Source organism: Parambassis ranga, chromosome 8 (genome assembly GCF_900634625.1).
Source record: "Parambassis ranga chromosome 8, fParRan2.1, whole genome shotgun sequence".
Classification (NCBI taxonomy): Eukaryota; Metazoa; Chordata; class Actinopteri; family Ambassidae; genus Parambassis; species Parambassis ranga.
Genome location: NC_041029.1, coordinates 1432311 through 1458636, shown reverse-complemented (window position 1 = coordinate 1458636; position 26326 = coordinate 1432311). Strand labels below are relative to the sequence as shown.

Genomic DNA, 26326 nt, shown 5'->3' with positions numbered 1-26326 from the left:
GAGAGTTGAGTTCAATGTCTGTAGCCACACCTGGGCCTGAGTGCTTCCTCACCTGCTCTCAATCAAGAAATCATTTAAACAGAAGCTGCCTGACAAAGGGGAGCAGACCAAAAGATCCTCAAAACCAGACGTCACAGGATAGAAGGAAATCCAGGAACAAAATGAGAAACAAAGTCATGGAGATCTGTCAGTCTGGAAAAGGTTAGAAAGCCATTTCTAAAGCTTCGAGACTCCAGCAAACCACAGCGAGAGCGGTGAAAACATGGACCAGTGGTGAACCTTCCCGACCAAAACGACCTAAGAGTGCAGCGACGACTCATCCAAGAGGTCACGAAAGACCCCAGAACAATAACCAAAGACCTGCAGGCCTCATCTGCCTCGGTTAAGGTCAGGGTTCATGACTCCACCATAAGAAAGAGGCCGGGTAAAAACGGCCTGCATGGCAGAGCTCCAAGATGAAACCCACTGCTGAGCAAAAGGAACATAAAGTCCCAAGTGTGTCCCATTACATCTGGAGTGAAAGGAGCCTCATACCAACAGTAAAAGATGGTGGTGGTAGCGTGATGGTCTGGGGCTGTTTTGCTGCCTCAGGACCTGGAAGACTTGCTGTGGTAAATGGAACCATGAGCTCTGCTGTCTACCAAAACATCCTGAAGGAGAATGTCCGGCCATCTGTTGGTGATCTTAAGCTGAAGCACACTTGGGTTCCGCAGCAGGTCAATGATCCAAAACACACTAGCAGGTCCACCGAATGGCTTAATAAAAACAAAATGAAGACTTTGGAGTGACCTAGTCAAAGTCCTGACCTGAATCCGATTGAGATGCTGTGGCATGACCTTAAAAAGGCGGCTAATGCTCGAGTTGGCCAAACTTCCTCTAAATGCTTGATTGCAGTCGTTGCTGCTGAGGGTGGCCCAACCAGTGATTAGGTTTAGGGGGCAGTCACACAGGGCCATGTAGGTTTGGATTTTTTCCCCTTTAATAATAAAGCTAAACCTTTATTAAAAGCATTTTGTGTTATTCTTGTCTAATATTTAATTTTTTTTGATCTGAAACATTTGAATGTGACTAACATACAGAGACGGGCACCACTGTATATACTGCATATTTCTTTTTTACTTCCACAGCCACGTCACAGCCATCGTTGGAGTTCAGATATGCAATTGTGTGTTTTTGGCACTGGGTGGAGCTCAGGCAGGGCAGATGGAGGAGCTTGTTTGCCCCCTGCAGCACTGTCCTAAATGTAAACTCATGTTAGAGAGATTATGGTTGCTTGCTGCTCTCTGTTGCTCTGAGTCACTCCATACTCCTGAAACTCTGGCACAGGTTTCTAAGTGTAGGAGGACCGAGGGAAGGCGGCAGGTCAGTGAAGGACCACCAGTTACTTCCTGCATATTTACTGACATTATTACAAACCACTCTTCCTGTAGTATAGTCCAAAAGTCTTGTTGAACATTTAAAGCCATAATAGGTGCTGGCCAACTTAGCTGTAGCACACAGCTTTGCCCAGTGACTGCACATCTCTTTACAGACTTTTATTAAACACACCAGTTGCATAATGTATGTGTATCCATGCCATTGACTACTAATTGCAGTTGACACTGTATCTCACCCTCCCTCTTCTTTTCCGCCTCACTCTTTCTCAAAGACAGTTTGATTGCAGTGGTGTGTAACTTGGCACAGTGCCCTCCCTGCAGGTCCCATAGTCAAGAATAAGAACTAGTGTGTGTCTGTTTGCTGTTTGTGCATGCACAAAAAACAACAGCAAGAGAGACACAGGCAAAGGGGGATGGGGTCAGAGGCAGAAATCCTATGCAGCAGGACCCAAATATTCGACGTATCAGGATATTCCTTGTTCTTATCTCGTTTCCAATTTGTGTTTGGCTACAAACAAAGTAAAATATGTTTCACCCCATAAATCATGTACATAACATAGCTGCAGCATTCTAAAACTGTAGAACAGGAAGAAGAGAGCAGATGCTGATAAATTCATAACTATGTGCTGCTCTCTTTCTTTCTCCCTGTGAACAAAGTTCCAAACATTCATAGTACATTCCTGCAGAACCTCTTGAGCCGTTACAGTGCCAAGCCAGCCCTAGCATGCTGGCCAGTGCATCACCTCGCTGTGTGTGACCATGCTCGGGCCTAGTCTTCCTCGTCTTTTGAATCTACTTGTCATTTATTTGGAACAGATTGGTTGAATACACAATGATCAGGTGTACCAACCAGAGTATTACACCAGTGGCTTCAGTGAACCATTACAGCTGCACAGCAGCACTGGCACATCCTTTATTTATGATCTACAATGAAAAGCTCTCGTGCACACACACATGCTCACATCAGCTGAGCACTCCCTAGCTTCCCTGCTGCTGTGGCCTTCATCATTCTACATATTTCTATATATATTTCTTATGCATCCCAAAGATGTGTGCACTTGCTGAGAGTGTACACTGTACTTTGTAGGTCTCCCTTTTAGCCAGTGATGACGTAGATCGCCCATGCCCCTCCCTCGTCTGACAGAACATGCGAGACTATATAAATGCAACCTGGAGCTGCAGTCACACCCAATGAAGAAAGACTTGTGATTAAGTCCAACTTTTGAGACATGGCTTCCTGTTTGTCAGCTTGAATTGTAGAGGTGGTGCGGTGACTCCATTGCTCTGTCAACCCGTCTCTCAGGACATTGTTCATGTCTCTCGAGCCTTGCAGACAGCTTTTTAATAAAGCGGGTATGAGCCTGGATTTAAGTGCTTTATTTTCATTTCACTGTGCAGCTGCTGAAGTAATGTGTGCTTCTCAAATATTTATGGAAGACCTTGGGTCGTCGCTCAGTTCACACATCCTCAGAGAGAGAGAGGGAGAGAGTGAGGGAGAGGGATTCTTCAAATGTCACACTTATGATAACAGGGCCTCTGATTTTCCTCTTGGTAGCTGCATCAAGCTTCTGGTGCAGAATGAAAACTTCACAAAAGCTGATCCCCACCATGTAAAAATCTTTTATCTGTGTCCACCTGAGTATTCTGAATACTTGGATTACAAACATTGAATTCTATTTTAGGTGACTGAATGCAGCAATCACCCTAACAACGTTTGAATAAGAACATAAAACATGTAGCATGTATAAAACTACCTGACTGCAAGCCACATGGTAATCAGCCTCAGGTTTGGAGTCTGCAGCTCATTCAAGTCACGCTAACAGTGTAGCGGCATCATGATAAGCGCACAGTGCTCCACTCTTCATCCTCATCCTCAGACTCTGAACCCCATCACTGCACTGTCCTCTTTGTCTCCAGCAGCAAACTCAGACCTCTGCTGTAGACAAGATCTTTGTTGAATGAAGATGACTTGTTTCATCCCCCAGAGTAAATAAACACATGGAAGTACCATTGTGTAATCCACGGATTTCAACAATGTATCTGTATTCTAATTACCTTCTCTTTAGGTTGTAACTGGAATGGAATACAGTTACGTAATCACAGACAACGTAACAATGATATATGTTGATGAAGATTCTCAGTCGTCCAGGTCAGAATACGTAGAGAAGATTGAAGCGAGGCGTCTGGACTTGTAGAGTTTTCTTGGACTCTACAAGTCCAGACGCCTCGCTTCAATCTTCTCTAGATGGTATGATATGATGGAGCTATGGAGTTTGTTATTCTCTAAGCAGATGTCAGGCAGCCAAGAAATCAAGGAGGAGCTTGTGTGAAACACAGGCAGGAAAGGTAGAATGACAGAGTGAATATCAGTCAGCTTAGTCAGCTAAGTATGCCTCACATTTATCCATCCAGCCATGACGTCCTGGGTGTCAGGATACAGCTCCTGCTACAGGAATGATTATGAGCATGCTGTAAATGAAAATGAATTAGGAAACGTTCCTCTTACAAGTTGCTGTAAAGTTTTCTGTACAATGGCAGAGGGAAAGGCTGCAAAGAACATTTGACCAGGATCTGAAAAAAAGAGCCCCATTATCCCAATCACCCTCACAAAGTGTCTCACCAACCACTCAGCCAATGTGCATCCGGAGAGGGCACTGCTTTACTTTTGCTATCACTTTTTTTCACTTAAACACACGCACACAGACACACACACACGTTCACACTGCATAAACAGAAGCATAGCTAAGAGAGGAGCAGCAGATGAGACATCAGCGATGTCTTTCGAAAGGAGTGACAGAAACCGGATTTTACAGCTCACATTATAGCATTAAGTAGAACAAACTTAACAGTAAACCAAAAGAATTTGTGAAGATACTGAGTAAAGGTTACTTAATTTATTTTACCATTACTACAACTATTTTGTTATGAAGAAGTGAGTAGATTGTATTTTCAAGTTATTTTACTCAATATAATTGATAACTGTTATCACAAATGACAAAAATTCAATTCAACTCCTTTTAGCACCTTATACAAGGGTACCTACAATAAACCATCGTTAGGCGACAACAGAGACTGCTGGGGTACGCAAGGTTAGACACATAAATCAGTTTGAGAAGCAGCATGCAAACTTCAGCAGCACATACTGCATCCTGGCAAAACTATGCTGCCTTCTGACTGACACAACAAAAGGATCCTCCCCTGCACCACGGAGGAGAACCTGAGGATGTTGATGAAGATTCTCAGTCATCCAGGTCATCATACGTAGAGAAGATTGAAGCAAGGTGTCTGGACTTGTAGAGTTTTCTAGAAGACGTTTCGCTGCTCATCCAAGCAGCTTCATCAGTTCTAACTGTTTGGTGGGGAAACATGGTTTATATGTGGTTACAGACCTCAGTGGGTGGGTCTGGGTAAAACTTTAAAAAAAACTTACAAACAATAGCACTAAATGTTTCCATACTTACCTGTGATGTTCTGGCTGACTGGGCCAGGTGTGTCTAACGACTGGCTAACGTACAACGTGGCTAAGCACTTGGCTGAACTCCTGACACCACTGGTAGGTGACACACCACATCACATTCACAACTCGCAGGACTTTGTGAACAAGGTGGAGAAGATCCAAATGGACCCAGATGACACCATGGTCTCATTTGATGTCACCTCCTTGTTCACCTGCATCCCTACATCAGAAGCCACAGAGATGGTAAGGACTTGCCTCACACAAGACAGCACACTCAAGGAGAGAACCAACCTAACGCCAGACCACATCTGTGACCTGCTGGACCTCTGCCTGACCACCACTTATTTCCAGTACAATGGGAACTTTTACAGACAGAAGCACGGCTGTGCGATGGGATCACCTGTGTCTCCTATTGTGGCCAACCTCTACATGGAAGAAGTGGAGAGAAGAGCCCTGAGTTCCTATCCTGGAACCACCCCCACCCACTGGTTTAGATATGTGGATGACACCTGGGTCAAAATCAAGACTAACGAAGTGGAACGGTTCACAGAACACATCAACGCAGTGGATAATAACATCAAGTTCACTTGCGAGGACACCAAGGACAACAATCTGGCCTTCTTGGACTGCACAGTACATACTGAGGAGGACAGGAGCCTCAATGTGGAAGTGTACAGGAAACCCACACACACGGACCAGTACCCTATGACAACACTGAGACAGAGACTGGTTCACCCGAAGGATAAGATTCCCAGGTAGAAACACAGCAATGTGATATATGCAGTCCAGTGCAGTGAGGAATGCTCTGATCTGTACATTGGAGAAACTAAACAACCACTCCACAGAAGAATGGCTCAGCACAGGAGAGCCACCTCCTCAGGACAAGACTCAGCTGTTCACCTCCACCTCAAAGACAAAGGACACTCCTTTGAGGACAACAACGTTCACATTTTAGACAGGGAGGAAATGTGGTTTGAAAGAGGAGTCTAGGAAGCCATCTATGTTAAGCTGGAAAAACCTTCCCTTAACAGAGGTGGTGGCCTCAGACATCATCTTTCTACCACATACAATGCAGCTTCCATCCATTCCCAGGAAGTTTGCACATACTCACAGTAAGAACAAAGGGCTGTCAACCAGTCCCCCTCCGGCAGTTTCATAGTCGTTAGCCAGTCGTTAGACACACCTGGCCCAGTCAGCCAGAACATCACAGGTAAGTATGGAAACATTTAGTGCTATTGTTTGTAAGTTTTTTAAAGTTTTACCCAGACCCACCCACTGAGGTCTGTAACCACATATAAACCATGTTTCCCCACCAAACAGTTAGAACTGATGAAGCTGCTTGGATGAGCAGCGAAACGTCTTCTAGAAAACTCTACAAGTCCAGACGCCTTGCTTCAATCTTCTCTAAGAACCTGAGGATGTGTCTGTCTGCAAACACTGGCAGGATAAATACAAAGTACAAACAGTAAAACAGAAAGTAGAGCTTGACTTGTTTTAAGTGACTTCTTCATCAGGACAGGAACACATGTGCAGTGTTAAACAAAGGTCTCGAATACAGACAAGACGCCAAACAAGGGAAAGGTGAGACTATTCTTATACATCAGCTACACAACACTTAGAGGAATAGGATGAGAAGCACAGACCACCTGACGTTAAGTCTAAGACCGATGGACCAAACCAAACTCTGCATAACATCACACATTCTGTGTAGAGTTTGTAAAATGTTCTTATTATAAATGTTCCACTTACCTGAGTGTTTCTTCATTCACTCAACAATACTGAGGATTTAGACTTGTTTGAGAGACCTGACCAGTGTTAAACATCAATTAAAATGTGCAGCAAATGAACAAGACATTTGAAGATGTATGAAGATTAGAGCTCCATGTCTTTCACACAGCCTGGTGCGTCAAAGGGCCACGAGCTGCTTTCTTCTTCAGTTTTGTTACCTATACTTCTGGATTAAAGATTACTTAACATTTTCAGGTGTATGTGCAATGAATATAAAACAGTAAAATACTATTACCAAATAAAATGTACTCTTCCCACACAGTTCATTAATTAAATTAGTATATATTTATATTTTCACTTACTTTTAATTTGATTATTCCAAAGTCAAAAAAATGTTTCAGTTAATTTAATACACTTTACTACCCCATAGTAATATGTGTTGGCCATCAAGCTGTTACCATGGTGATGTGTTGGCACATCAGTGTCCGCATGTACACACACACACACGCTGGGTTCTCCTTACAAGCAGGGAGCTGTTCCCGGGTGTTTGTACTGTACGGTGTGTTGGGTAAAACAGGCTCCGTAGCCATGACCTCAGGGTCAAGCTTTGGATGGAGCAGTACTGTTTAGGCTGCGGGAGCTGTCAGGTCTGGAACAGCGTGTTCCCTGCAGCCAAGTGGGTCAGGCCTGCTGGGTCTTAGGCAGTGAGCTAGAAAGAAAACACACGCACACAAGCATCAAAGATAGTAGCCTCAGTCAGCTCAGGGGTCCCCTGCCTGCATGTGTGTGTTAGCATCCTGGAAAAGGAGCAGATATTATGCCAGTCCTCTGTATTAAAAGACCTTTCAACAACACATGTTTATTTTTCATGAGTTAGGATACAGCAGCATTCTTAAAAACACAAACATACACGCCAGTGTTGACAAGGCTGCAATCTGTGCAGTCAGCCTGCAAAACACTGACTGAAGGGGCAGGATGGGAAGATCTGGAGTTGTTGTTGTTATTTTGGAGTTGTAGGTATAGATTACTTTAAAATAATCGCAGGTATTAGACCCTGATTAGCACAGTAATAATGATGGCTTCTGACAACACTGTAGATGTGCTGTGTAAAAGACTGACACTTGCACAGCTGCAGAATGACTCTTCATGATTTCATGTTTAGGTTGGGCTAGATGCAACCACAGAGAATGACAGATGTTGTTATGAATACACCATCACCATGCTTGGGAGAAATTATGCAAAGCATGTATTATTGTATTGTATTATTATCAAAGTACTTTGAGACACAGCGTACTGCATGTCTGATTAAAATAATACAAAACAACCCAAAAATCTGTGAACTGTTTCCAAACTGTTATTAATGTTCTTGTTTTTGGTCATATTAGGGACCGTAGAATTCAGGATGTCCCTGTGTGTCATTTCCTGGAACACCATCCTAATTTAAACATTCTCTAGGCAGGCCTCAGAGAGATGACCCCCCTCCTGTCTAAATTATACAAAGAGTGTGTCAACAACTCAGTTTAAGCATCAAATATGACATACTGCCATATACATATGTCCAGGTTCTCTGCTGGAGTGCTGTGAAGTGGAGCTACAGCAGAGGCTCCTTATCGCTCCCAGCAGACTGCTGATGCAGGCAGTGGGTAGATGGTAATGAAGTGACCTCCACTCAGAATCCAATATATGCAGCTGACTGAGTGTTGTTTAAAGGGGTACATGTGTGGATACCAGTGATATGTTTAATGACGGCTCTTCTCAGCCCACTGTTCTCTCTTTAACTCTTTTATTAGACCTCTGAACCAGAGCAGCTGCTGCACATATGAAGGTTTGAACAGCAGGCCCCTCTCTGTGGTTCAAAGCAGGACATCCTAATATACCTAATGCCACAATAAGTGCAAGGATTTACCAGTGTCTCAGAGCAGTTCTTTAAACATATGTTGGGTCGTATGGCTTTGAGAGGGATTCTGCAGCTGCTGCAATGGAAAGCAGATGATAAATTCATAGTAAGCGAACCAAAGTTGTTTACATGGAAACAGGCTGAGCCTGCAGTACACCTGCTATGTTTCATTAAATGATTAGGCAGTAATTGTGTTCGTGGGTGGTTTTAAACTTTGAGCTTCTATGAGTGCACAGTGACTACTGTAATTAAGCTTCAGGCCTGCTTCAATAGGGACCACTGGGGAATGCTGAATGATGAGCTGTGCTTCTGTCAGCAGGCTGCAGGTACAGTCACAGATCATATGCGTGTCAACAAATCACCTCTCTGTTTTGTTTGTAATCTTCTGTGTGACCCTGCTGTCTGACACCTGATCTATGTGTGCTTCCACCCTTTTAACACCACCTCTGTCTCCTGATGTTGCAGATGGCGCTCCGCTGAGTGAGCTGTCTTGGCCTTCGTCTCTAGCAGTAGTAGCTGTCTCCTTCTCTGGCCTCTTCACCTTTGTCTTCCTCATGCTGGCTTGCCTCTGCTGCAAGAAGGGAGACATCGGCTTCAAGGTGAGCTCCATGCTGCCCCCATCTGGAAGTGGTGAGAGGAGCACAAACTCTGGTTATGGAGGATGTCAAAGGGAGGAAATGAATTGCTTGTAGTTCAGAACTTTAACATGAAAAAGTGAAAACAGGCATGCTGTCAGTAGTTTTAGTGATGTATTGCTTATATTCCTGGTAATTGTATAAAATTGACAGATTTAATTTTGCACAGAAAATGGGCTCTATACATTTGGGGGAATGACTTAATACTACAATAAATGCATAGAGGGACTGCAAATGAACATTAAAAGATTGAAGTATCAACAGTAGCTCCTAGAAATGTATAGAAATAAAGAACTCATGCTTGGTGTTTAGATGAAGGTGAAATGGCACAGTGACAAAAATCTGCAGGGTTTTCATTAGCTGAAAAGCCTGCAGCTAAGGTGAACTGCAAAGTTGGGATAAAATCACAACTGAGATATAAGCAGACAAGCAGGGGACTGTGATTGGTGACACATTACACCTGTAGGATTATCATTTTGAAATGAGTCATCTAAAGAACACGCTAATAATGCTAAATAGACTGCTAATTGTCGCTTTTAATTATTATTAGTGTGACTGTTGATTCATTGTATGCAACTGTTCTAGCCGAATCCCCTGTTACCCAGCTCAGACTGGCACACATTGTCTCTACGTTCCTCAGCGTGACTCAGTCAGAGTGTGTCAATCATCAGTGCTGAGCTTCTGATGAGGGCTAAACACTGACTGACACAGCTAGGGGGCCTGTGGAGAGCTGGAACGGTTACTGGCTGCTCCTTGTCAGTATAATTTCCTCTCAATGCTGCTGATGGAATAACCCCTGGACTATATACAGTATTTTAAAACAGTCTTTTAGTTTGTAGCTGCTAACTCATTTTAGCTGGAAAATGAATGCATTACAGGCATGTAAGTGTGATCCTTTGGCTGTGTGAATGGGTGGGTGGAACTATGCGGTGCATCCCACGGTAGCACAGGAGATGCTATCAGCACCACTAATGAGCACACACACAGAGGGGTGCCTTTAACAATTCTTGTACTCCTGCTTTGTGTGTGTGTCTGTCCACCCACGTCTATCTAAGATGAGATCGCCCAACTTAATAACCTGCAGGAACCAGTGTGTCAGCTTTACAGCACTTTGTCTCTACAGTGTGTAACAAACACTGGCAGACACCTTGATTACGCTGCTTAAACATCATCAGTGACTTTGTTTTGATCAGCCACAGCCCCATGTCAGGGGTGGGTTAACGTGCCAGGATGGCACTAATGATTTCTGCAGTGATGTGGTTCATGTCTGAGGTGGAAATGATTCAATATTTTGCTCAAGGACACTTGCACTGGCTCACGTTTTCACCTGGCTGTCTTAGTTTACCAGTCAGCATCCCATAGGGCTTAAACTGTCCCAACTCTTTGGCAATAGTTCAGCACTCAGCAGCTTCCATGTAAGGTGTGCATTGGTTAGGGACTGCAACACCGCTCCGCTGCACTGACCAAAAAGCCTCATTATTTCTCTCAGTCGTAGTGTTTCTTACTGGAGCGTGCAGTCTGAGGCTGGGTATTAAGTGCTTTCTAAACTCAAGGCTCCCTGGGGAGCTATGCAATGCTGACTCACAGCCAGGTGCACGCTTTCACACTTCACTCCAAGGAGAGTGGCAGATGGTTCTCCTGAATGAAAAAAAACATATCCACACAATCCCATACACACACACTGGTGTTTTACAGCACATATTAACTAACAATAACTACACAAATACAGATATTTCATCCAAAGTGCAGCCCACTTTCTTGTTCCTTTCCTCCTGTCCTTTGTGGTGTGGTCAGTTCATTAGCTGAAGGATAGATGGATGGGGTGGATTATGTCTTCTTGTGATAGTCCCATTCTGTAAACCTGCCAACATGGTGAATGATTGAGTGGTATTTCCTGCGGTCAGACGTCAGCACCAAGAGGGGCTTTGATGTGTTTAATAGAGAGAGGGGAGGACATTATTCTAATTTTTCACTATGCTGTGACCAAAACAGCAATGTCCTCACCAGGAGCCAGTAAAAAGAGAAGAATATTTTCAGACCCACCTGCAATCATGCATGCACTTTTTACCTGCTTTGTCCTGTTACTACAGGGTCACAGGGGGCTGGAGCCTACCCATGCTGGGTGGAAGGCCAGCCTATCACAGGGGCTGACATAAAGACAGACAACCACTCATGCTCACACTCACAACTACAGCCAAGGCCCCAGTTACCCTAACATGCACGTCTATGGTATGTGGAGGAAGCATAGAAAATGGTACATGGAACAAAGCCCATGCTAGCATGGAGACAGAAACAGCCAGAGCCAGATATAAAACAGGAACCTCTTTGTTATGAGGCAGCAGTGCTAACCACTGCATCACTGTGTGTTCAGTGGCTGTCAAGTGTGTTTGGGACAGGACTTGTCACTATGGTAGCTAAAAATGATCGGACAATGAATGTGTTTTATGTTGTGAAAGGCTCGTTTTAGAAGCACGTTGTTTTTCAAGGTACAGTGACGGTTCACTGTAATGTTGGTTACTTCTGTTTCTGCATTTTTCTCAGCATGTTTATGTTCTGCCTCAGGGTTATTGATGAGGGACATAGATGTGTGTGTTCTGACCAAGAGTCAGAGCAGAGTGAAATCCATCATGTTGAATATAGAACCATGTACTGTACAGAGAGGAATATTCTAAACCCATCTTTAATGTAATGGCAGGAGGCATAGCATATGAGCATATTAAGTGTGCTGATGTATTTTTATTCATATCCTAATAATGCAGTGGTCCTGTTGCAATGTCTTTAGGAAAAAGAAGGATTTTAATGACAAGTCCTTGCAAATGGTGACATATGAACTCATGAAATGTAAACACGCTCACAATGACTGGAGCATGTATAAAGTCATGTAGACCATGTAGTAGGTGCAACATGCCTTTTTGTGTTTTGGTATACATGTTGTGTTTTAAAGAGACAGATACGTTATAGGAGAACCCTGTACTGGTGTAGAAGGAAGAGCAAGGACACTGCAGTGGGCTGGAGAGTAGAAATGGATGGACGCAGAATGAAGAGTAGTGGGGAGAAGCAGTGATGGAGAGGAGGGGAAGTAAACCATTCAGCTGTTTTCTGCATCTGATATTGCATTTTTGGGGCTTTCTCTGCATGTTGAATGTATCTTTGGTCATTATTTACTTAACTACAGAAGATGAAGATGAAGAAGAACAGCACCCAGGATTTAGCAGCTACATGCTGGTAAAATGTGTACAATGTGACGTCATGTGTGCATACACTGTATGGGGAACAGACAGGAGGCTTTTTGTATGCAGTTTGAATAGCAGTATGCATTTGCGTCTTCCCCCTACAGTGTGACCTTCCACAATGTATATGGGTACCGTAGGTGAATGTGCGTCAGCGCACGGAATGTCTTCACAGTTAAACCATTGTGTACCACTATCTCGGGTGGAAGGACAACTGTGAGTAGATGACTAATCCAGCATGTGTCTCTGCACCAGGAGTTTGAAAACACTGAGGGAGAGGAGTACCAGGCAGATCTGTCCGCCCTGGCCTCACCATCCTCCCAGAATGGGCCTGAAGTTTACATCCTTCCCCTCACAGAGGTTTCCTTGCCTGTCTCCAAACAGCCCGGCAGATCCAGTAAGAAACTACGGCACATACATCTGTCTATTCTGTAGTATGTTTAGAAATCGTCCTACTGCAGTGCTGCATAGCATATTGTATACAAATGCTGGAGCCACCTTAGAGGAAGGAATCTGACCTAACCCTACTACACATTTTTTTTGGGGGGGGTGTAAATCATATTCTGAATGTGACATTTCAATATTTTGATGAATCCTGTGCATACATCTTTCTACCTGAAACCCAGCATGTAAAAACCTGTGTGTGATGCATGTGTGTGTGTGTGGAGATCTCGGGTGCTGCTCAGAGAGCCTCACCCTGCATGACTCACCAGCTGTCTGTGCTGCACTGTGCTTAGCCAGAGGGGAGGTGAGCTGCTGCTCTGCATCACCAGGATGTGAACGCCAGCAACCATTGGACGAGGCAGCCTCGGGCTTCTAGCCTATCGCTACCCTCGCTTCAGTCCCCCATAGCTACTGCTATACGATTGGTCCAGGTGTTGCAGGGCGACAAATGGATTAATGGCGAGGGAAAATGTCTCCTTCTACTGAGTCATAGAAGGACAGTGTATGAATCCTTTCTTTGTAAAGATAATAAAACATACAGTTACAAAAATTACATTTTTGGATGTTTAGGAGAAAGTAAAGTATTCATGCTTTCTGATATTTCTTATGATCTTTTATTTACTCTTTATTCTTTTGGGTATATGAATGATGATTAACAAGCATATGGCTAAAAGCCAAACATATACATATTAACATTATGCACATCATCAAACATGGATAAGTTTGCCCTTTAAATGCAACTAAAGGAAAAAACAAAAATACAATTGTGCTCTGTCCGTACAACACATTGTGCTCTCTATATGTGTCAAGCATCACTCAGATGTCACTATTAACACACAGGACGGTCACCATTGGTCCGCCTGTCCTGCTTTTCTACTTGTTGCTGTAATCTTTTATTCAAGAGATCATGTAAAGGCTTGATGCATCAAAGTGAGTGGTGTGTTTCATTCCACTGGTCCTACACCCCCACTGAAAACTAATGCCGTTAGTGGGACAGGAATGCACACTCACGCTCACACATTCCACATTTGGAATAATACCACTTCTTAATTTCTTTTTCTCCGTGGAGGAGGGAGGAGCGTGGGTTCTGCTACTAATCACCGTGACAACCTCTGCCCAGTGTTCCAGTGGAGAAAGGCCTATGTGTGTGTCTTCTTTGCATGCCTGAGTGTGTGTGTGTTTGGTGCACAGGGTACCAGGAGACGCAGCGTGAGCGTGTGAGTGAGCGAGGCAAACAATGGCCCCGTTTTAAGTGGACTGGGCAGCGGGGTGCATAAGGCCAGGCTGGAACGTCCATGGAACGCACTAGCGGAGGACTGGCATTATGAGCAGAATACAGTGAGGGTTCTGTGACAGAATGAGCGGAGACAGGGGAAGGGTGGTGGCATGCACCAGGACCTAAGAGCTGGGAGGGGAGGCTTGAGATAGGGGTGGTGAGCGTGTATGACAGAAGTCTTTTCTGCGCTGGACAGAGCAGTGTTTGTGTCATGTTTGGCTGAAGAATGCTGCTGTCTTGGGTGACAGGGGAGCATTATGTGGACCTTATGTCACTACTGGGTGTCTTGAAGCTGCACATAGAGCTGGCGCGTCAGACGGCACACTACCAACATGAGTTGCAGTCGCATCAGGCGTGAAACATGATGAGAAAACCACCCCAGAAGTCGACCCGTCTGCAGTTCGGACTTGTAGTTGTGACTCCATCCTTCTGCTGTAAATTTTAATTTTTACAGCGTATAGGAACAGAGGATTTTGGAATTTTCCTGACAGCTGGAGGGCTCCAGACGAGGACAGTATGTGTGTTTGTGTGTGTCCCAGTTGGACGATGAGAGAGACGGGGAGAGGCAGTGTGGTGAGCTTGTTCAGCTGTGCTGAGGGCTCCGAGGGTTAAATCCTGCAGAGGCTCTCTCACACACACACACACACACACACTGTGACCGTGGGCTTTCTCTCACATATACACAATGAGGCTAAGACGCCTGGGGCCGAGGCCACGGGCTCTCGGTTCTCACACTCTGAACCAGTACTTGACTGCTGCCAGGGATCTGGACTCAGTCCCTATCCCGGTGCTCAGAGTGGCTGGCCGCTCCACTGCTCCATCATCATCCGCATTTCTGAAATATGAAGATCCAAGGAGGTATTTGTGTGTCTAAGCAGGATTTGTAGAATTGCGGTGCTGCGGTAGTGAATTCGTCTGATTCCAAATATTTAATCTAACTGGAAAATAGAACATTTAAGCTAATATGACTTCAGGCGACCTTTCCTTAAGTAAATGTAATGAATGTTTTATTTTGGAAAGTATGCATTTTAGCTCTTTTCTTTCCTGTATCTGTAGCCAATCCCTAACATGTCCATTCAGCTTTTTTTCTGTTAAAATGTGTGCTTCTTCTCTCCTAATCACTTCTTTCTTCCCTTCCAGTCCAACTGCTGAAATCGTCAGACCTTGGCCGCCATAGTCTGCTGTATCTAAAGGAGATTGGACATGGCTGGTTTGGCAAGGTGAAGTTTTTGTGCTCTTAAAACATACATACAGTATTTGGCTTCTTTGACACTTTTAGCTGTCCATACTCTACAGACCGCACTCTAACATGCTGTCTGTTCTTTTTGGAATGTGTGAGTAATGAGATGACTATCCCCATGTAGCGAGGCTAATCTTTGGCACTTCTGTCAGGGTGTTAATTCCATGGGAGAAGAGTAGAAATTCACAGTAACACTAAATTCCTTACATTTGCTGGATTTGTTCACACAGTACTCCCATATCCACTCTTTACTCACTTTACTACAACTTCGTCCATTTTTATTCTTAAAGTCTGGCTCTGTGTAATCCTCTCAGGTTCTGCTGGGTGAGGTCAACGCAGGCCTTAGCACCACCCAGGTAGTGGTGAAGGAGCTGAAGGCTAGCGCTAGTGTTCAGGATCAGATGCAGTTCCTAGAGGAGGTCCAGCCATACCGGTCAGTACACTAAATCCTACAGAAGCCTGCTCTACTGTGCATGAATAGTTTTCCATTGAACAACATAAATAAATGATGATGACAAATATTCTGCTGTTTTCTCCGTCAGAACCCTTCAGCACCCAGCCCTCCTGCAGTGCCTGGCTCAGTGCACTGAGGTCACTCCTTATCTGCTGGTCATGGAGTTTTGCCCTTTGGTGAGACCTGGTTTAACGATGTTACTTATTAATTTCACCTCAATATTTCCCGACAGCTCACACCTCATTTCCTTTTCCTCTCAGGGTGATCTGAAGAGTTATCTCCACAGCTGTCAGGTAGCTGATTCCGAGATGCCTGACCCTTTGATCCTCCAGAGTATGGTGTGTGACATTGCCTCAGGGCTTCTGCACCTCCACAAATGCAACTTCATCCACAGGTAAATTATGTCAGTGCTGCTCCCTTCAATCTGCCGTTCACAGCTCTGCACGTTAACGCAACTGAAAAGTCTGTGTGCCCCCTGCTGGTCTCTCCCTGCAACAACATCCTGGTGCTGCCTGAGTAGTTGTTATGAACTCCAGCATCAGTGATTTTGTTGCCGGGGGCGAGCCTCTATCATTTGGCTGTGGCAACCAATCAGTGACTGGAAGGTGAGAATAGAAGAGTGTATCCAATTCATTCACACTGTGAAACCCAGTCACTTAATGACACATGCACACACTCTGTGTTAGCTAACAGCAAAACCCAATAGCTGTAAATAAAAGAAACCTCTGAGGATGATCTTTTTCCCCACAGTGACCTGGCCCTGCGCAGCTGCCTGCTAACCTCAGAAATGACAGTAAAGATAGGAGACTATGGGCTTTCTCACAGCCGATACAAGGTCAGTCTTCTGATGTCACACATTTTCATACCAAGCTCTTTACCTTAGTATTACCTTAGTATTACTAGTATTCATGTATGTTTTGTGTATTTATATAGGATGACTATTATATAACACAAGACCAAATTTGGGTGCCTCTACGCTGGATCGCACCTGAGCTCATAGATGAGGTGCACGGAAACCTGCTGGTTGTTGATCAAACCAAAAGCAGCAACATTTGGTGAGATTGCCTGCAGATTCTGCCATTATTGTGAAACATGGCATGACTATAATAATATGACATATATATAACACTCTTCCTTGGCTTCCGCAGGTCTTTGGGGGTGACTGTGTGGGAGCTCTTTGAGCTGGGAAACCAGCCGTACAGACACTACTCTGACAGGCAGGTGTTGACATATGCCGTCAAGGAACAGCAGCTTAAACTACCCAAACCCCAGCTCCAGTTCCCCCTGGCTGACCGCTGGTGAGGCACACCTCCACATGCAGAGAAATACTCTTATAAATGCACTCAGACGTTCTGACACTGTCTCACTGACTAATGCATTTCTAACAGTGTGTCCACTGTAGCAACATTTGTCTTTGCTAACAAAAGCCGATGATCAATACTCTTCCTATTGCTTGTGATCTCTGTGTCACTGAGCAGTGCTGTGTCACTTCATTCATCTCGATCTGGGAAGCCGGCCAAATACTGTTTTTATTTACCTATTCTTACTCAAGGTTGTTCCTTGCTGGCATGTGCTCCACAAAGATACAAAAAGGAACATGCCAGTGATGGTATCTGCACTGCACCTCAATATGTTGTGGCTAGTGTCATGAATACGAGTTACTACATTTATGTATTGCCTTGTTTTTCCTTCCCTAATAATGAAAATTGTTTATTATTATACTGCACATTTGAGGAGACCACAGAGAAAGAAAACCTTTTTTCTTCCTCCATCCAGGTATGAGGTAATGCAGTTCTGCTGGCTACAGCCTGAGCTACGGCCCAGCAGCGAGGAAGTCCATCTCCTGGTTACATATCTGTGTGCCAAAGGCTCCAGTGATGCGGAGGAAGACTTTGAACAGCGCTGGAACTCCTTGAGACCCAACTTGCTTGGCAGCACCTCCCACACATCTACATCCACAGCCCTCGACCTGACGCCTACACCTGCCTCAGCTGAAGCCCCCAGTGCAGATCACACTCAGGCAGCGGAGCTGGCCTCCTCTACCTCGTCATCCTTCCCTCTCCTGGAACACTTCTCTGACAGCTTCCACTCTGACACAGGAGATGACCTACTGACTGTCACAGAGACCAGCCATGGTCTTAACTTTGAGTATAAGTGGGAGCAGGCCCGAGCTGAGCAGCCATACTGCTCTTCTTCCACCAGTGGGCCACTGGGCCAGGGGAACCCACATTACCAGGATATCTACTACACAAGCAAAGGAAGCAGCTCAGGGGGGTGCAAGGCTGGCAGCCTCACCTCAAGCATGTCCCCAGCCTATTATGAACCTGAACACCCAGGTGTGGTCCCAGTGTTGAGTGCCCACAGTCCTTCAGTCAGCAGTGAGTACTACATACGCATAGAGGAGCCCGTAGAGTGTAACATTAACTTGGATGACAGCATTGTGGATTACAGCCCAGGACTGGAAGCCACCAACAGCAGATTGTCCTTGAGTTCGCCCATGGCACAGCCCAGTGCATACTGGTCAACTGCAGACATCAGATCCAGTGCCTCTGCCTATGACTCTGATTCAAGTCCCACTGTCCAGTTAGGACACTCCAATACATGCCTTTCATCCAGTCGCAGTGACACAGTCTACTGTGAACAGTCTGCAGCTCACAAGACACGTGGCCAGACCCTTCAGGAAGCATCACCAGAGTCAAACCTCATACATTCAGAGGCACAGTTAGAAAACCCACGCCTGTCACAAGCTGTCAGCAGCCCCAGCTTAGGGTTTTGCGATCCCTACCTTGAAGCAAACACAGGTCGCAGCACAGTTAATGAAAGTTGCCACAACATGGTAGGGCCCCTCAGAAAGACAATTCCTATTGTTAACCACATCAGTGTTGATGTAGGAACAGATGATGGGCTGTTGGTGGGCCAGCGGAGAAGCAGGGAAACTGAGGATGATCTTTTCTCTGAGGGAGATGCCACAAACTGGGTCTCAAACCAGTCAGCAAATAACAACAGCCTCTTCGACAGCAGGCAGTCAAGTGGTGGAAGTGACAGTTATCTGGATCTTCAATGCACTGCTCACTCCAACACAACAGAACTATGGTCGCTAACCAAAGCCACCACCAGAACCTTCCACAGCTCCAGGACTGGTGGCACCCTGGAGGGAAGGGACACTGGTTGTAATGCTGCTAGCAGGCCCTCTGACTTGGGCTCATACATTCACCTTTGCCACAGAGACAGAGAGGAAGCTACCACACAAGCAAGAAGGACAATGAACACAGACACCGTGCAAGGCACTGACTCATACAGTGGAACAGAGGATGCAGGAAAATATGAAATGCAATCATTGCTTAATATGAAGAGATTGTATGCTGAGATGACACCTGAGGCCACTTGTAAAACAGCCCTGTCCTCTTTCAAAGATAATCAGACTGGTCAGGCAGGAGCATTAGACAAGCAGAGGAGTAACATCTGGGACAGGGTTTCATCAGGAATATCTATAGGTCTGAGTGACCAAAGGCTAAGCTATGCAGAGATGTCACCTAGTGGAGTAGGGGTCAAAGACTCCAGCACCTGTCTGGTTGAGCTTGGTGACTACAGTGAGGATGAGGATGATGACATCACTGATATTACATCAGGGATCTTTGCTGACTTCAACCTTGACTATGCTGAGGTAGAGGAGGAAGAGCTCAGCCCACAGAAGAATCATGAGGGAACTCCTGGATCAGCAGACACTATAAATATGTCAATTGCAAGCCCCTGTGACCAGGCCTTCAGTCCTGATCCTTTCTGTACTTCTGTCCTTCCCAAATCCCTGGATAGTGGCTATGACACAGAGAACAATGAGTCTCCAGAGTTCCTTTTCAAAGAGCTTGGGGATCCTATGGGAGGTGAGGCACCTGGGCTAGGTGGAGAACCTGAACTTGTAGTTCAAGTAGGTTTAGGGCAAGGGGTCTGTACTTCCACCTCAGAGCTACAGTTAAAGGGCCTGACTGATAAGAACCCGTACAGGGACTCAGCCTATTTCTCTGACTACGATGCTGAAAATGAAAGGAGTCCCCAGGAGCAGGGCAGTAAGTTCTTTCCCGGTCCAGCCAAATATTGCGTCCCCACTGACAAAAAGAACAGTATAGGAAACGATGAGGAACTCTTAACAAATCTGAGACACATCAAAAGCTGTGTTTTGGTGAATTTCTCAGAAGCTGACACCCAGTCTTTTCCCAGCCCCGCTGTGTCCATGCTGTCACCCTTTCCCCCACAGATGGGTGGGTGCCTGACCAAAGAGTCTGCCCCTGCAAACGATGACCTCGGTTTGGAGACAGAGCACTCAGGAGATGAGCCTTCCTCTGAGCTCAGCTCCTCCATTGGGTCTGAACCTTCTTCCACTGTCCAAGAGTCTTCAGCAAACCATTTAGATGGTAGCAGAATACCAGAGGAGTGCACCCCAGTGCAGTCACTGCATTCTGGCTCCACTGACACTGACTGTAGAGATGAGCCCCCAGAAGAAAAAGAAAATAGTGATGGCTCCGCAGAGGAGGAGTTGCCTGAATTCAGCCATGTGAAGGAGGAGACGGAAGGCAGAAAAGAGGATTTGAAAATAAATGAGGAGGACTTTGAAGACATAGATGCAGAGGACTGTGACTCACAGGACAGTATGTGTGAAGAATCTAATGGCCCTCTCGACCTTTCCACTTCCTCCTCCTTGTTGGAGCTGTGCGGTGAAGATGTAAGAGCTCCGCTGGAAGAGGCTGAAGATGAGGATGACTCAGACGACAGTGAATCTGATGAAGAGTTAAGGACCTACAACATCCAAGATGAAGACAGTGAGGAAAGTGAGGAGGACTTCACCACAGTGCCAGTGGTAGTAAGTGACTCCAGCAGGGCCAGTCACCTCCGCAGCCTGCTGAAGATGCCCACGCTGCTCACCCAGTCCTTCTGTGATGAACTGGAAAGGAAGAAAAAAGCAGTGTCCTTTTTTGATGATGTCACAGTATTCCTTTTTGATCAGGTAGGACATCCTAAAAGACTAAGCTGCACATTGTAATTAGACGATTTCCTTTCAATCTTTCTCTTCATGTCTTTCAGGAAAGCCCCACCGGAGAGCTGGCTGACTATGCCTTTTCTGCAGGAGTAGAACAGAGTGGGGAGGAGTCTTCAGAGGAACAACCATCTGACCACCAGCCCCAACCTGACCCTCAACCCGAAGCTCAATCCTGTGAAACATACTGTGTTTCTAAAGAAGCAGACAGACACAACGCAGATGAAGGTGAGGATACGGACTACTGCCAACTGATTTTCCTAATTAGCACAGATGTTATTGTGACTATCTGTGCGTTTAGGTGGGAGATATGAATGGGAAGAAGATGAGCCCTGTCCTTCCTCACCTGATACCACTCCTGAACCTGCACCCTCACCCACAACTGTCTCCAACAGTCCAGAGCCTGCTAAACCTGCTGCCATCACACTTAACCGTTTCATGGTCTCACGATTCTCTATCACACATGTTTCTGACCCTGACACAGGCTCGGCAACAGGTCAGTAGAAGTGAAGCAAACAAGGGTTGGTCATTGTATCCAACAGCCACTATTTGTTTCATTCCTTGAAATGTTTTTTCACCCTGACAGACACATACAAGCATAAAGTCAGTTAAACATGCTTTACCTGTAGCTGCTTTAAACCTGAGCAGACCTTTAACACTTATTCATCAGCTTTGGCACCCAATCACATGCCTTACCCTGGATTTACACAGATATAACAGAGGCATTACGTAATCATAGCGACAGCTGCTGTGAAACACTTCCATTCACACCAGATATGTAGCAGCATGTTTCAGAAGCGTCTCAGAAGCGTAGCTATGTGCTGCTCTGTGGGAGATACGTGCCGGTTCTATGTTGGAGCTGTGTCGCCCACCAAGCCAATCCAGCAGACAGGAAGTCAGGCACCAGAACACCAGAGAGCATCCGGTCGATTTTCAAAATAAAACACAGTGAGATAACTCTCTCTCATTTAACATCACAACCGATGGAGAAACACAGCCATGCACGAGGAGAGGTTCATTTCGGAAGTAGAAAAAGAGCATTTCATATGATATAGCTTTTATATGGACAACTTTAGAAAGGAAAACCAAGTAAACATACGCATAGAGTATATTTCAGAAACGTGTCTGACGCAACAGAAACCCTGCTTGCATCACGCCGCTGGTGTAAATCCAGGGTTACTCCCTGCTCCTTCCGTCCCTCTGCGTACTCTACTCTTGCCGTGCAGCAGTCTCTAAAGGCATTGTGGTCTTTTCTTACTTACGAGTTCTGATGCTGCTTACATATCGTGATCATTTCTTCAGAAACCAACCCTGGCTAGAAGTAGTTAGTCATTGATTTTACCTGTCATCTGCTATTTGAAAACATGAAATGAATTTTGAATCTATATTTACTTACGTTTTGTGTCCAACAGGTAACGGTGAAGATAATCCAAAAGACTGAGTGCCATGCCTCTGTGAGCAGCTGAGGCTGACTCCTGGTCCTTATCCACACAGAAAGCAGCATTATTATATTATCCAGATGTTTTACAGAGTTTTATTTTTATCAGTGTTTGGGGCATCTGCCCCTGGTGACCCTTTATGAGACAGTGCCTCATATTGTAGTGGAAAACCCGGAATGATTTGCACATTTTTTTTGAATCCACAGAGAACGAGCAATAGCTGCAGGAATAGCATCCGGAGTGTGCTGAAGGTGGATACAAAGTGAAATCATAGACATTTTATTCATTTTACCATGCAGTATACACATAACAACTTATTTGCTCATTTGAGCATCAGATTCTTTTATTATTAGAAAAAAAATAGTGACAAAAAAGTGATAAGACATCATCTCTGCTTCTCTCATTAGCTGCCTGTGTCCATCTGCTTAGCATTGATCTGTAACCTAAGACTGTTAAAGTGTCCCTGCTGGAACCAGAAAACAAACCGTGCTCGATGATTGTTACTTGGGAAGCTGTGGATTACCAAACCGAGGACTCTATTTAACCGTCATGGCTGGAGGTGCTTGATTTGTCTCTTATCTGAGTCCTATCTGAATCACATTGATTATAGGATTCAGTGCTTGGGTAATGGAAGGTAATGCTGGAAATCAGGGTGTTGCCACTACACAGTTATTACCACCACTCACTCTGGTAAATATCAGATCATGCCTGTAGTTGTATGTATCTGAAGCACTTTGTGTAGCCTCCTTGTCATCGCCCCACCAGACCCCCCGTTTGTGTCCACAGTAGACTTGTTTCAGTGGCATTTCATCAGCAGTAGAACACCAAGGGACAGAGATGGAGATCGGACACAATCCAGTGCTGAATGTCATATTTATGTATCATTTTTACACACTGTCAAACATAATGTATCTACTACATCTGTGCTGAATGCCCAGGTCTGAGCTGTATGAAAAAATACTACATATTGTTATGAATCTTATATCAAAATGTAGCAGGTAGCTTTACATTACTAAAGCTGTATGGACAGCCCCCCTCCCCCTCCCTCACCATCTCTATCCTCCTGTAGCTCCAAGTGCCAATCCTGTCTCTCTTCACCTTTTAAGTTTAGACAAAAAAAGTATTTTTGTATGAAAATTTGAAAAAAGATGCAATCCAGGATGATTTCAAATTTGCCAAAGAGATATTTCAAAGCCCATTGGCTAAAGTGGCAGACACCTTTGGAGATGGTGAGGCGGGGTTGGTCTATGCACCTGTAGTAACGTCGTTGCTGTTTCCATTCGTCCCTCACTCATGGCTGTGTACTATCCCAAAACAAATAAATCCAAATACTTTTTTCCCTTCTGGTGTATTATGATTTTTTTTTACCTCCACAACACAAACAGACAAGACAACACATAAAAGTGTGATGTTTGTGCCCATGTACATTTATTTTGGACAAGATAATTTATATGCACTCTTCTGTACAGTGGAGATAATACAGAAAACAGAGATAAAGGCATGGACAGGATGAGCGCTATAGAAAAGTAAAAAAAAAGAAAGAAAAGCATTTTGAAGCGTGACACCCAAGTGAAGCCCGATCATATCACCCAGTGTGAAAGGACTAAAAAAGTTTCTGTTTAATGCAGCCTAAGAGGCATTCAGCTCACTCACACATCCATACACATGTATGCTCTCAGCTAACTCCCACATATCACACACAGATAAATGCCTCTGCTGTGAGCTCACATCTCAAATGAATGCACTGTATAATACTGAGAATGAGCGATCCGAAGCTATAATAATACTGTACCTTATCTGATAAGCTACCACTCCCTCAAAGCTAAATATTTAAAAAAGAGACCATTATAAATGCAGTGCTTTCCATCTGCTGCAGCAAATATAAGGACAGACTAGCAACTCCAGATATTACTGTCATATTTATGTAGATCCCACTGTACTGAAGCTAGCTCAAGCCAAAAGGGTGAGATGCTCCCATAGATATATAATGAGGAATACAAAAATACAAGCATATTCCCTCAAACCATTTTACAGAACAATGTCATACGTATTTAGAAAATGTAGAAGGCACAGTTCCCACATTGTAAATCTGGGTGTACTGTATCACAACTAGTAAGTATACATGTATGTCTATAATACTTAACAGAAGCAGATTACTCACCAGCTGTCTGTGGCAGTACTCAGTCTACTTCAACCTTCAATGTACAGTGATGCACAGACCATCTCACATCAGAACTAATGCAGAGTGCCTCTACTGCTCATAAATGTAAATTACAGTGTATAATGTTGAAGAAAAAAGTAATCCCATTCTATAAGTGCAGATAAATAATACCTTATCCATATGGTGTGATCTAAGTAATGAATAAAATCTACTGTCACACTTGTGTTTGAATGATCACACATTCACTGAAAGCAAAACATCAACAGGAAATTCTTTTGACTTCCCACAGCAGGGAAACTAAATTCTTATTGGTGATGTTTTCCCGCTCGCTGCCCTCTTATAAAATATGATACTATCATATACCAGTGGCCATTGTTTTTCTCCCCTTATGGAAGAAAAGAGGCCCGTGTGTAGAAAAAGAGGGGTTGGGTGGGGGCAGCAGGCTGCTAGTAGAAGATGGGTGCAGATCGGTCGTCAGAGAAGGTGGGCCGGAGGTAGACCTCCAGAGAACGGTCACTGTAGGGAAAGGAGGGGCGAGACAAGGAACACTTATAGTTAGCTTGCACACAGCACAGACTTTACACAGACACATGGTCAATAATGTAACCACACCCAAAGAAGTCTGCCTTCCTAAAGGGTCTTACAGCGAGTTGAGCAAAACGTTGTGAGTTTAAGCCAGCATGTGATGAGAAACATAGTAAATAAGGGTAAAAAGAATTTGTAATATGCAGGCATGCAAGGGTTAGTGTCTCCCAAAAATCCCAAGGACAATCCAAGGCCAACTGGACTGACAGAATCTTTGCTGCCACACTGCGTAGAAAAGATTCCGAGCATCAAACCGCAGCCAGACAGCCAATAATGACAGCACCGAGAACCAGGCAGCAATAGAAGAAGAACAATGATTGGCTGGTAGAAAGACGATGGAGACTGGTGACTTACGGAGGTCCTGTTCCCTCAGAACCGGGACAATTCTGGACCCAAACTGGAAGGTAAAGAGAACCTTTGGGTTTGAATCTCTCAGATCATGCAAGGGGTCATTTTCTAAGGTTAGTCTGATGCAAGATGAATAAACTGTCTAACAATAATAATAAGAAGAAGAATGAAGGATGCAAAACACACTTCATGCTCAACATGCCAAAAAAGTACACACTACTGTATGGTCATTTCAAATCATAAGCCCACACACTGTACTGCACGAGGAGTAAACTGCAATGTGTGTATTGTTGTTTCATTTCTCCATATACAAAAGCATAAATACAACCAAAGAGCCAGGCAGAGATCAAACACACACACACACACACTGTACACATTCCGTACACAACACCACGTCACACACAGTCTCTACAGCAGCAGCAGCACGGATGCTATGGGTGATACTGCATGCACAGGACACAGCTGCAGCGTTACATGGTTCACACATGAGGGGCTGTTCAATCAGAAGGAGCTCTGAGTTCAACAAAAATTGAACAGACTTCCGTCAGACCGGACTGTTTATTAATATATAGATATGTTTTATTTAGTATACCTTTGTAAAAAGTCACCATACATTCAAGGTCAATTTTTCAGTATCACATTTTCTGGTTTTCCCTCCACAGCATGCATAAGATAAACAACTAACCAGTAGTTTTTCATTGATTCCGCAAATATGTTGCTTTTTTTTTACAAGGACAATATATTTTGGGAAAGCAAAAGACCAAAACTACATAGCCACTCAGGGAATACAATCATAAATAACACTAAAAGCTGCAAAAGCCGTGGTTATCATTGAACCTCAAACTAATTCACAGCTGTTACTGAGTATACTCAAGAAGAAAATCCTCACTCAAGGAAAACAAACAAAAAGAAAAAGCAACCAAAGACAAGGAGTGAGGAGTTTTATTAACCCACAACTCTGGCAGTCAGTTCAGCCAAAAATGGCAACAAAAAAGAGGGTTGATTTTGGGCTGAGGGAGAGAATTGA

The 26326-nt window shown here is 44.5% G+C and overlaps 2 protein-coding genes across 4 annotated transcripts in view; one reads left to right on the top strand and one right to left on the bottom strand.

The window, feature by feature from the left end:
* The window catches only part of aatka (apoptosis-associated tyrosine kinase a), a 29977-nt gene extending 6432 nt beyond the window's left edge, over positions 1–23545 (top strand). The window contains exons 2-14 of one of the 2 annotated variants that reach the window (XM_028411381.1): positions 8924–9057; positions 12579–12720; positions 15184–15263; positions 15598–15716; positions 15826–15913; positions 15998–16131; positions 16488–16572; positions 16671–16792; positions 16886–17035; positions 17514–20736; positions 20814–20994; positions 21068–21262; positions 22179–23545. In XM_028411381.1, coding sequence (XP_028267182.1) covers positions 8924–9057; positions 12579–12720; positions 15184–15263; positions 15598–15716; positions 15826–15913; positions 15998–16131; positions 16488–16572; positions 16671–16792; positions 16886–17035; positions 17514–20736; positions 20814–20994; positions 21068–21262; positions 22179–22207 — 4682 coding nt within the window. In that variant the 3' untranslated portion in view covers positions 22208–23545. Of the gene's footprint in view, positions 1–8923; positions 9058–12578; positions 12721–14262; positions 14902–15183; positions 15264–15597; positions 15717–15825; positions 15914–15997; positions 16132–16487; positions 16573–16670; positions 16793–16885; positions 17036–17513; positions 20737–20813; positions 20995–21067; positions 21263–22178 lie in introns of those variants that run through there. The other variant, XM_028411382.1, reaches the window with a different exon arrangement.
* A 64-nt stretch (positions 23546–23609) lies between these two features.
* Positions 23610–26326, bottom strand: part of LOC114439443 (brain-specific angiogenesis inhibitor 1-associated protein 2-like) — a 48823-nt gene continuing 46106 nt past the window's right edge. The window contains exons 14-15 of one of the 2 annotated variants that reach the window (XM_028411384.1): positions 25306–25348; positions 23610–24882 (exon numbers count right to left, since the gene is read on the bottom strand). In XM_028411384.1, the coding sequence (XP_028267185.1) occupies positions 25321–25348 (28 nt within the window). In that variant the 3' untranslated portion in view covers positions 23610–24882; positions 25306–25320. The remainder of the gene's footprint in view (positions 24883–25305; positions 25349–26326) is intronic. The other variant, XM_028411383.1, reaches the window with a different exon arrangement.